We start from the raw sequence: 11493 nt of genomic DNA on the forward strand, positions 1-11493 counted from the left end.
CGCAGCCCGGGCGGCCCTCGCTGGGCACTGGTGGCGATTTCTACGATGTCGCCTTCAAGGTGAGCCGGGCAAACCCCCACCCCCCATGCGAGCGGCAGCAGGTGGTGTCTGGCGGGAGCTGATCCCGAGGCTGTGCGGGGCAGGGGTGCAGGGCCCTGCGAATCCCTCGCCGCGGAGCTGGCTGGAGCGGCTGGCACAGCGCATCGCGCGCGCGCAACACACACACACACACACACACACACACACCGTGTTGTCTGTCACCTGTAACCATCATACGTTGCCTACTTCCCCACGCCTGTAATCCCTATTCACCTGTGTCATCATTGCCCTTCTACCCAGTATAAGCAACTGGCTTATGGGGAGGGTCGAGCAGGTTTTCCCGGGTGACCTGCTGCTCTCCCCTACTGCCCACATTATTGGAATAAACGCTCATATAGGATTCAACCCTGTCTCTGCTTAACTGGCTCAAGTAGCAACAGGCAGCCTTGACCCACTGGCTGTCCGGGGAGGGGGTGGCAGGACCATCTTTGGGTTTGGGGCCTTTGGCAGCAGGCCTGGCGGGGGGCACCGGAGAGGTGGAGGAGGGGTTAGGCCTGATTGCCCCTTCCTATCCACAGAGCTGGCTTAGTCCCCTTCTGACAAGATCTGACCCTCAAGTGGCACATTCCTCCTGAGTCTGGTGGAGATTGGAAACTCTGGCATAGAGGCCCCCACAGGCCTCCTGGGAGGCCCCCAGCCACCAACCTCCAGGCTCTGCTCCCCAGACGCTCCCTTCCAGATCAAGCATGGTGTTCAGGGCCGAGGGGTGGGGGTCCGGTAGGGCCCTGGATGGAGGCATCTGCCCCCGCTCCCCACTGGTTGCGATGGGCCTCTTTCTGGGATAGAAGGGACAGAACCTTGTAGAGGCAGGTAGAAGCTGGAGGTGCAGGCCAGCTGGGATCATAGTTGCTGTGTCTCCCCCCCGCCCCGCCCCCCCCAGTCCTAAACCCAAGTCCTGGGGTCCACCTGTGGGCCTGGGATGCCTCTCTCCATTCCTGCCCCTCACTCACAGCCTCTCTCTGACAAGGCCAGCTCAGGGAAGACTAGACACCCCTCTGAGTAGGCGAGCACCCTAGTCCCCTCTGCCCTAACACCTCTGCCCCTCCTGCTCACCGCAGGTCATGCTGGTGGGGGACTCAGGCGTGGGGAAGACCTGCCTGCTTGTGCGATTCAAGGATGGGGCTTTCCTAGCGGGGACCTTCATCTCCACGGTGGGCATCGACTTTCGGGTGAGTGGAGATGGATGTCCTGGGCCCCCAACACCAGCTCATTGAGTTCTCACAACACCCCTGGCAGCTGGTTCTCCATGATCCTGTGGCACTTACAGGCTCATGAGGTGGAGCTCCTAGATGGACCCCGGCTCCCAGGGTCAGGGTGGGTGAGGTGGAATGCCATAACCATCAAGCTGCCTGCCGTCTGAAAACCCCAGGGTGTTGGAGACAGACGGAGGCTCCATCTAACCAAAGCAGCGATGGCATCCCTGTGCCTGGGGCCAGCACACCCTGGGGCTCTAACCTGTGCCCCTGGGTAGGTGGTCACGGGTGCCCCAGAGCTGTCAGAGGGAATTCAAGGTCCGAGTTCACTTGGAAGGCCAGCATTGCTGCCCCTCTGTACAAAGGGGGCCCTGAGGTGCCAGGCAGGCCATCCAGGACCTACAAGACAGGTGGCTGTGGCCCTTGAACACACACCCCATCCAGCAACTGAGGAAAGGGTATTCTCTAGAGACCGAGGGATTGCTTAGGGCAGAGGTCCCTGCCCTTGGGTGAGGAGGCTCATGGGAAATGTTCCTACCCAGCTACTCTCCCCTGCCAAAGTCCCCTTACCACCCCTAGCAGGAGGGCTGTGTCCTGGTATTCTTCTGGGGGTGCCCCTGGATTCTTGGCTCCAAAGCCCTGACAGCGCCCCAGGCAGCTTATGGGGTCAGTAGGAAATGATGGGGACCAGGGTCTGAGGCTTGCAGGGCTCCAGCATCAGAGCTCCACCTCTGCCTATCAGCCTAAATTCCACGTGCCAGTGCTGAGGTGCTGCGTAAGTGCCGGTGTGTTCTCTGCAAATCCTGAATTTGCATTTTTCTCACCCTTTAATTAGACACAGTTGTTCTGAGGCTGGGAGGGAGGCCCACCCTCGGGATAGCAAAGGGGGGTTCCCTCCAGTCTGGGGGCCATTCTCTACCCTCTTTAGGGGGACAAGGTCCCCTCAAGTCCTCGGGGAGGAAGTATAAAGGTTGAGGTGTCAGAAGGGGCTGTGTTAGGCCCAGGGCAGGTGGTCCTTTGCCTGTTCTGGCCCTACTTCCCCCTTCTCACCTCCCTCTTGGCTCTGGGGCAGGTGGTGAGGGAGGTGAGGCAGTTGGTTCATACCTCTGTTCCAGGCGTCAGGGAAGGCGGGGTGTTCTCCCCAGCCTGGCAGATGGCTGGGCTTGGTTCCCTGGAGACCCAGAAGCACCTGACAGCAGCAGTTTGGGAAAAGGGAGACAGTGACATTCCAGCCACCCCTCATCCCCACCCAGCAAATGGAAGCCAGGGTTGGGCCCCAACCTTTAGGGCTGACTAGAGGGCATGGCCAGGCAGCCAACACATAGAGAGCACCCACTGTGTACGAGGCAGAGTTCTGCACTCTGTTTACTGCCCTGGGCCCTGTCCTCGGAGAACTGCCATCCCCATGTGGAGAGCAGCTTTTATTTTTAAAAATGTGTTTTTATTGATTTCAGAGAGGAAGGGAGAGGGAGAGAGAGAAACATCTATGATGAGAATCATTGATCGGCTGCCTCCTGCAGGCCCCCAACTGGGGATCGAGCCCACAACCTGGGCATGTGCCCTTGCCTGGAATCGAACCTGGGACCCTTCAGTCCACTGTCCAACGCTCTATCCACTGAGCCAAACCAGCATAGAGCAGCTTTTAAATTAGAACAAATGTGCCCAGGCTCAGTTGGGGCACTTATAGGAGGGAACTGGATTGATGTTTCTCTCCCTCCCTCTCTAAAATCAATAATAAATACATTAAATCAAATATATTAGAACACATGCTCTTAGCTGTCAGTCTGGGCCAGACAGTTCTCAGTGCTTTGCACATAGTAACTCATAAAGCCATTGGAGCAGCTATGTGATGGGTGCCCTGGTATCTCCATTTGTGGGTGGGAAAACTGAGGCACAGAGTACTAGTAATGGACCTGTAATCGCACAGTGGGTGACTTCCAATATCACGCAAATGGCTTTAAGCAAAAGGAGCAGCACCCGCAGAGCTGAGAGACGCCAGTCCTTGGTGAGGGGGCTGGGGTCTACACTCTGGGGAGCATGTAGGGGACAGGTGTGTGGGGTGAGGCTGAATCGGGAGTACCAGGGAGAGGGCAGGCTAGGGTGAAGGGACTGGGCTTGAGAGGTGCTGGGAGAGGGCCAGAGCAACTGGAGTCAGTGACTGACTGTGGTGGGTGGTGGCAAGGGGCAGCGGAGCTGGTGGGGCCAGGTGCCAGGCTGCAGGGTGGGCAGAGGAAGGACAACCTGGCCCAGAATTAGACACCCTGCAAGTCTATCAGCATGGCCATCTGAGCAGGAGAGAGGCCTGGTGCCCTCTGAGCATGAATTATCAGGAGGGGCTCACCGAAGGCACCAGGGAGAGCTGGGTTGACTCTAGGATTTGGGTTCAAGGGGAAGTGTTACCTCCTGGTGGAAAGAGGGAGGTGAACCATGTGGGTGTTGGGGGCAGAGTCAACTCAGGGGCTCATCAACTTCAGGCTCAGTCCTGGTCCTGCACTGCCTGCCTCTCCCCTCCCCGACCCCTTGGCCCCTGCCAGAACATGGCACTGGGCCCATTACTGGAGTTGGCTGGTTGTGTTTCAGAACAAAGTTCTGGACGTGGATGGCATGAAGGTGAAGCTGCAGGTGAGGCAACTGGGGGAGGGTGAGTTGAGGGCACTCAGGAGGCACTGGGCAGGCCTGACCACCGGCCTGTACCTGTCACTGTAGATCTGGGACACAGCTGGCCAGGAGCGGTTCCGCAGCGTCACCCATGCCTACTATCGTGATGCACATGGTGAGCTCATGGGCAGTGTCCCAGGCCAAGGAGTCGGGGCTGTGGTCTGTGTCTGTGTGTGCCCTGTTCCCTAGGCTTCTGCCCAGAGGAGGGTTGTGGGTGCCTGGAGGTGTCCTCACTGGCCCTCTGCCCCCAGCACTGCTACTGCTCTATGATGTCACCAACAAGGCTTCCTTCGACAACATCCAGGTCAGTGGCTTCCTTCTGGGTTGGTGAGTGTGTGTGTGTGTGTGGTGTGAGAGGCCATGATGGGTCCTGGTCCCACTCCAAACTCATTTAGGTAGATGGTCTGAGGACCCTACTGACAGCAGGGAGGGGGAAAGAGGGCCCCTCTGGGCTCCTGGTGGCCCAAGTGTAGAGGATGAGCTGAAGGTGGCCCAACCATCTTGGATACTTGTCAGGGGTATCTCAGCATGGCCCATGGCTACATTTCCGGGCCTTTCCTGTTAGAGAGGCACTGTGTGGGGTGTGGCTTGGAGAGGCAAGGGGTGTGGAGAACACCAGCCTCCAGTCTGGTTTCAGCTCTCCCGTGACAGGCCTGGCTGACCGAGATCCAAGAATATGCCCAGCACGACGTGGTGCTCATGCTGCTAGGGAACAAGGTGGGCACCCCTGCCTGTCCTCTTCCCCTGGCTCTACAGGGCGGTGAGCCCGAGCCCAGCTCTCACCAAGATCCCTGTGTCAGGTGGATTCTGCCCAGGAGCGCGTGGTGAAGAGGGAGGATGGGGAGAAGCTGGCCAAGGTGAGTCTGGGCGGGGTGGGTGGCTAGGGCTGCCCCCCATGGGGCTGTAGGGCCTGGGCTGTCCCCACCAGGCTGCCACCTGGCTGGCAGCAGCTATTTGCAGGAGTATGGGCTGCCTTTCATGGAGACCAGTGCCAAGATGGGCCTCAACGTGGATTTGGCCTTCACAGCCATAGCAAAGTAAGTCCTCGCAGTCACCAGGAAGACCTCCAGATTCAGATCCAGGCTCTGAATCCCCCTGTTGGGGGTACTGGCCACCCTGTTCCATGGTCACCCCTGTCCCACAGGGAGCTGAAGCAGCGCTCCATGAAGAGCACCAGCGAGCTCCACTTCCAGCTGCACGACTATGTCAAGAGGGAGGGCCGCAGGGCCTCCTGCTGCAGACCCTGAACCAGGGAAAGCTGGTCGACAGGGCCCTCTACTTGTCACCCAGCGGTCAATCCCAGGGTTTCCAGGACTCTCGGGCTGAGCCTCGCCCTTCCCCTGTCTGTGTTGCAATCTATATAACCTCAGTCCTAACAAATGGGCTCCAGAGAGCTAGCGGGTCTGCAGCCCTTTCGCTTGCTGCCGCCTGAGAGCCTTACCCGCAAGGCCTTCACCGAAAAGCAACTGTAGGAAGGGATGCGCTGTGCAGGGCACTTGGTGCTCTCTGCTGCCCCCTCCTGGACATATTCAGTTTTTAGGCAGCAGTTCTGACCTAACCCCTTACAAAGCCATGTCTTCAGCTGCACATGCTTGCTGCCCAGGCAGAGAATGGCAGGACTCCTGACCAGGCCCCAGGCAGAGGACTTCACTGAGAATCACATGCGTTTGTGCCAAGGACCAGGGGCACGTGCTCCCGGCCCACCCACTAGGAGGCTCTGGTTCAATCAACAGGATCTTTTCTCACGTCCCCTTGGAGGATGCCAAGACTGTGGCTTTGTAATACAAGGAATAGCATGTGGTAAATCACAAAAATGTCAGGTACACTGGGACCACCAGCCCTCACCTGCTGACGAAGGTACCGTCTTCACACAGCTGAGGCCTGTACTTGGTGAGGTCGAGCTGAGAGGGCTGATAGTGCACCACACCTTACACTAAAATCTCCAAGCCTGTTGAGAGAGAGCCTTGTTTTCAGTCCTAGCGAATAAAGTTGTGTTTTCTGGAGTGCCTGTCTCGTCTGTTGAAATCACCTTTTAGAGCTCTCGGCAAAGCCCAGATCCGGACTTCAACACTAAGAGAGTGGTACTCCCTCATAACCAGGTTGAGATCCAAGAATATGCCCACGAAAGAAAACAGAGCAGGGCTGCTGGGAACCTCAGTGCTCTCCAAGGAGCACGTGGTAATCTGGGCAGTCAACTTCCCTCCACAGGACCCAATGGGAAAGCTCTCAGTGGCCAATTAATCCTGTAGTAAGTGTTAGATTGCTGGAGGAGGAACGCATGAGGCCAGATGAAGTAAAGAATGTTAAGTTTATTAAGGCATCTGCAAACCGATGGGCTGAGTCCCAAATGGCATCACCCATGAGAGGTCAGGGCCTTTACAGGACCCTGGGTGGGGTTTTTCTGATGGCATCACCCCTGAGCGGTCGGGGAGTCAGGGCCTTTACAGGACCCTGGGTGGGGTTTTTCTGGGCGGGTATGATGGAAAGTTACTGCATTTAGTCAAGGGGGATGTCTAAAGCCAGGTTCTCATGCAGAGAAGGACAAGCTCTAGAGGAGGTTTGGGTCACTGCTTGCCCAGACCTTGTTTATGGAATGGGGGCAGAGGTTGTTTCTTCTGTATCTGCTTCAGGCTGGATGGGGGCGCCAAAGACGTAATGGGACAGATTTTGGTAGTCAGCCCCTGTGAGGTATTGGTCCCCTCCTGTCTGGGTGAGGTTCTGGTTCCAGATGGATGGTTGGTGAAAGCTTGGAAATGGTCCTGAAGAAATAAAGAAAAGTGGCGCAGAATACAAGGGCCAAAGGCAAGACTAAGGAATATGAATGTTAACGGGCCTATAAAAGGAAGGAGTCAGGTATACCAATTTGTATTTTTTAGCCGAGTCCCATGTGTTGGACTGACGCTCTCTAATTTTGGTGGCCATTTCTGTCAACTTCTGAGCTGCATCTCTGCCTAGTCCTGACTGGTTAATGCAAAAGCAGCTCTCTTCCAGGAAGAGACAAAGACCTTTCTCAGCTGTCAGCAGGTCTAAGCCTCATCTGTTCTGTAATGTTATAGCTGCAAGGGAATCAATTTGGTCTTGGATTTTAACTAAACTTTTAGCAATATCGTCTGAGCTCTCTTTTTTAAAAAAATACATTTTTATTGATTTCAGAGAGGGAGAGATAGAAACATCCATGATGAGCATCATTGATTGGCTGCCTCCTGCATGCCTCCTACTGGGGATGGAGCCCGCAACCTGAGCATGTGCCCTTGACCAAAATCGAACCCGGACCCTTCAGTCCGCAGGCTGATGCTCTATCCACTGAGCCAAACAGGCTAGGGCTAAGCCCTCTTTTAAGTCCTAGGATAGGGTTTTGAAATATGAGAGCAGTAGTCAGCCCCCCAGTCCCGACTCCTGAGGTGATTCCAAGGGTTACTAGGAAGGGACTATCTGTATTGCCCTTTTATGTCAAATGTGAAGGGTTATGGGAACGGGCCAAGACTGGTTGTTGGGAGCTATATCTACACTGGGTGAGAGATAAGAAAGGGTGCAAGTTCCTGTTCAATTAGTTGGGAGGCAGATGTAGCCATTATCCCCCCAGAGGAAAAAAAAATCCCAAATCGGGCAAACTGAGAAATGTAGAGGAAAAAAGGTGGATAGAGGGTATGTAATGGATTTCCCTTGTTGTACTGGTTCTGTGCTCCAAATCATAAGGGTGGTCGCCAAAGTGCCGCCGATAAGGAGTGACAGCTGAGTGGTTGAGGTTTTAGTGCAGTGAAAGTGGGCAGGAATGCTAGAATGGCTTGTCACCCAGGGAAAAAGCAAGAAGGAAAGAAAGGAGCAGTTGGAGCCCTGGGCTTGGATGACTGGGTAGGCAGTAAAGCAGACCGGCTGTAGGAAATGACCACTGACCTCTGATGAGACCTGCTGGTTGACCGACTGGGATCAACGGCCTATCAGGAGTTCTAGTTTCAGAATTTACCAGGTGACCGAAAAATAAACAACGGGTACTCGGAAGGTTCAGGAAAAACTCTTTATTTGCAGATGTACAAGTATGGTGACTCAGGGGAGTCCTTCTCCAAAGCCCAAGTGCCGAATGTGGAGAGTCTCTCCCATTTGTCCCCTTGGTTTGTCTCCCCAAATATGAACCAGGCTTCGGACTTTTGGGGGGCTTTGCAGTCCCTCTGTGGGTTGGGATGGGGGAAATGAGAGTACACCCAAAGGCCTGGCCTGGGTGCTGCCTGTGACCTCCCCTCTAGCTAAGCTGTTAAATTCTTGGTTTATGGCCTTTGTAAACTGCGAGTATTTAGGAAAACAGATTATTGCCTAAGGAAGGGGCAGTGACTTAATTATAGGCTAACAAGAATGTGCATTAGGATATTGGTTACTGGCACAGATTCAGATGGCTAACCCCGACCCCCCAGGTACCCCCTATATTCCCCCTCACTAGAGTAACTGTGGTGTTGCAAGGTGATGATGGAAGATGGCCTATTGATATACGTATTGCCCTCTGATCTTGTAAAGCATAAAGGGATTTGGGCAATTAGTGGGGTGTGTAGGGTGACAGGGCCTGTGACAAGTATGGAGGTGGGAGCTACAGTGGCGAGGGTTTGAATGTAAGTGTGGAAGAGAAGCCTGATTGGTAGGATAGTTGCCTAGGAGAGTATTTGCTTTATCTAGAAAAATGGCTCCTTTTTCCTTTTTATAGGTAAAAGTGGTCTTTGCCTGATTCCACTTAAAGAGTGGTACCGGGATAGCAATATAGACAGAAGAAAAGGACAGGCAAAGCCAACAGTCTTGAGCTAGCGCTGGGTTTAATTTGTTTAGAAGAGAACGGGTACGGTTAAGAGAATTGAGGTAAGAAAGTTTTTCAGGGGAGTGGGAGAACAGGGTTGGCAGAGGAAAAGGAGGAGAGCTAGTCCCAGTTTCCAGGGCTTGGGTTCCCCCAAGGGAAAATGAAGATGTTTTCTGGATCCAGGTAGGGAGAGATTTTGTTCCATGGGTAGTTGAAGTCTCCTTGTAAATAAGAGTCCCATAGGTTAGAATCCAGACATGAAGGAGGAGAGGGGCCGTGGCTAAGATGAGAGGATTTGTTGGGGAAGAGGTGGTAGGCTTTCAGGGGGCTCAGAAGTATCAAGGGTTGTACAGAGGGGACATGTGCTGCCTTAGGAAGGTGCTCACTCATTTGTCTTCTTCCTCTGGAATGCAGGTGAGTTGAAGTTTCGTGGGTCCGACTTGGTGGTTGTAGTATCTTGGGGATTTCAATGTCAGGGGGGTCTGTGGTGATGGTGTTCCGGGACCTGTTTTAACCTAGAAAAGTGGAACCCTGTGGGGTGGCCATGCAGTTTAGTGGCCATAGGAGTGATATAGGCCTAATATAGGCCTTGCCATCGGGGCTGTAATTTGATGGATGCATTTCCTTCAATAGGACCCAGTCCCCTGGCCGTAGAGGCGTGGAAGGGATCTCTCCCGTAAAGGGCTGTGGAAAAATCTGGTCTGTATGCACTCATTAGTTGCCTGACGAGGTTATCTATAATAACAAAAGCGTAATATGCCAATTAGACGGGACAGCCAAATGACCTTCTGGACGAAGCCAGGGCTGCGAGGGCCGAGCTCCTTGCACGAATTTCGTGCATCGGGCATTAGGTATATAATCTCCTAAAGGGGTTTCCTTGGAAGGTAAATTTCCTAGTAGGAAGGGCTTTCCACACAAATTCGAAGGGGCTGAGAAAGGATGGGGCCCAGGGAGTTGTTCGGATGCACATGAGGGTGAGGGGTAAGAGGGAGGTCCAAGGTTCCTTAGTCTCAAGAGTTAATTTAGTTAAATGAGATTTAATTAGGGAGTTGGCCTTTTTTACTTTGTCCGAAGATTGGGTTCGGTAAGGGGTATGTAAGTTCCACTGGATATTCAGAGTTGAAGAGATTTCTTGGGTTATTTGGGATATATAGGCAGGTCCATTGTCTGACTGTAAGGAGGTGGGCAGTCCAAATCAAGGAATGACATGTTGTATGAAGGCTTGTGTAACCTCAGATTACTTCTCAGGTGTGGTAGGGAATGCCTCTAACCAGCCTGAAAAGGTATCTACCAGGGGTAGAAGATATTTTCTTTTAATAGGGGGAATATGAATGAAATCATCTCGCCTGTCTTGTCCAGGAATCTGGCCCCTGGCCTGGTGTGTGGAAGGAGATCTAATGTGTCCTCGTGGAGATACTGTACAACAGACAGAGCAAGTTTTGGTGATATCTTGTAATAAGGAAGCTAGGTCAGGACATGTAATAAGAGGTCTTAAAAGCTGTACAAGTGGTCTGTATGCTATGTGTAAGGAGTCATAAATGGCCCATAATATCTGGTGAGCTTGTCCCTGGCGGAGGACATATGTGCCCTTAAGTCTTATCTAGGGGTTTTCCTGGGTGGCTCCGAGAACAAGGAGGGACTCAAGTTCCCCAGGTGTGTATTGTGGTTATAAATAGCTAGGAGCTGAGAGGAGGGTTTTCTTTGGGCCACTGTTCTTCCTGGTCCACCCAGTTATTGCCCTGTATTACGGGATCATTGCCCACAGTGTATGGCTGCTGCTGCCTTAGGAAGGTCTACTTCCTGTAGGAGATTAAGGATTAAGGGGGCATTGGTTATGGGGGAGCCATTGGTGGTTAAGAATCCCCTTTCTGCCTTAGCCAATTTGGCACAGTGGATAGAGCATCGGCCTATGCACCAAAGGGTCCCGAGTTCAATCCCGGTCAAGGGCATGTACCTTGGTTGCAGGCTCCTCCCTGGCCCAGGCCCTACTCCAGGCATGTGCAGGAGGCAACCAATTGATGTGTCTTACATTAATATTTCTGTCTTTCCCTCTCTAAAAAATCAATGGAAAAATATCCTCAGGTGAGGATTAAAAAAAAAAATCCCGCCCTAACTGGTTTAGCTCAGTGGATAGTGAGACAGCCCACGGACTGAAGGGGGTTTGATGCCGGTCAAGGTCATGTACCTTGGTTGTGAGCTCCATCCCCAGTAGGGGGCATGTAGGAGGCAGCTGATCGGGATGTTTCTAACTATCCCTCTTCCTTCCTCTCTGTAAAAAATCAATTAAAAAAATATATTTTTTAAAAAAGAAGCCCTTCTTCCCAGATTTGAGGCATGAGAGTGTATGATGTGAAAAGCATATTTGTAATCAGTGTATACATGGACGGTCTTATCCGTGACCAGTTAGGGCAGTCAGTTGTCTTCTGGGAGTTCCTTGGGGAAGAGACTCTGACCAACAAGTCCATCGAGTGATACTACAGCGTTGGGAACAGGAGCTACCATCAATAAACCAAGTGTAATTAGTATTAGATAAAGGCTGATCCATATTTGAGAAGTGGGGGATTTTGAAGTCAAGAATTTCTCTGCATGAATGTGAGATCTGTTAGGAATGGGTAAGAGCGGCAGGGTTGTGTTTGGCATTTAGTTTTCATTAGTTGAAAGGTTTGGAGAGGTCTGAGAGAGAGAAGCCAAAATGAGAGCTTGTTGAAGTCTTTTGAAATATGGGCTATTAGTGGTGGGATTTAAAGGTTGTCAATGGACCTCTTG

At 52.9% G+C, this 11493-nt stretch overlaps 1 protein-coding gene and 1 long non-coding RNA gene across 4 annotated transcripts; one reads left to right on the top strand and one right to left on the bottom strand.

Moving 5' to 3' along the window:
• The first annotated feature begins 6 nt into the window (after positions 1-6).
• RAB26 (RAB26, member RAS oncogene family) lies at positions 7-5953 on the top strand. Of its 3 annotated transcripts, XM_014542196.1 has the most exons (9): positions 7-59; positions 1158-1268; positions 3873-3914; positions 3999-4065; positions 4202-4254; positions 4602-4667; positions 4751-4807; positions 4911-4987; positions 5095-5203. In XM_014542196.1, the coding sequence occupies exons 2-9, from the start codon at positions 1161-1163 to the stop codon at positions 5195-5197; spliced, it is 573 nt and encodes a 190-aa protein (XP_014397682.1). In that variant the 5' UTR covers positions 7-59; positions 1158-1160; the 3' UTR covers positions 5198-5203. The 3 variants fall into 3 exon arrangements, with proteins under 3 accessions (XP_014397682.1, XP_014397683.1, XP_014397681.1); XM_014542197.1 differs by lacking the exon at positions 3873-3914 and having other exon boundaries at positions 5095-5953; XM_014542195.1 differs by lacking the exons at positions 7-59; positions 1158-1268 and having other exon boundaries at positions 2861-3914; positions 5095-5953.
• Positions 5954-6621: 668 nt separating this feature from the next.
• Positions 6622-9408, bottom strand: LOC106726614. Its single transcript, XR_001362680.1, has 2 exons — positions 9114-9408; positions 6622-6709 (listed from the first exon to the last, which is right to left on the bottom strand). It is a non-coding gene; the product is annotated as an uncharacterized LOC106726614 (long non-coding RNA).
• Between the last annotated feature and the right edge of the window lie 2085 nt (positions 9409-11493).

Source organism: Myotis brandtii, unplaced genomic scaffold, assembly GCF_000412655.1.
Source record: "Myotis brandtii unplaced genomic scaffold, ASM41265v1 scaffold292, whole genome shotgun sequence".
NCBI classification, from domain to species: domain Eukaryota; kingdom Metazoa; phylum Chordata; class Mammalia; order Chiroptera; family Vespertilionidae; genus Myotis; species Myotis brandtii.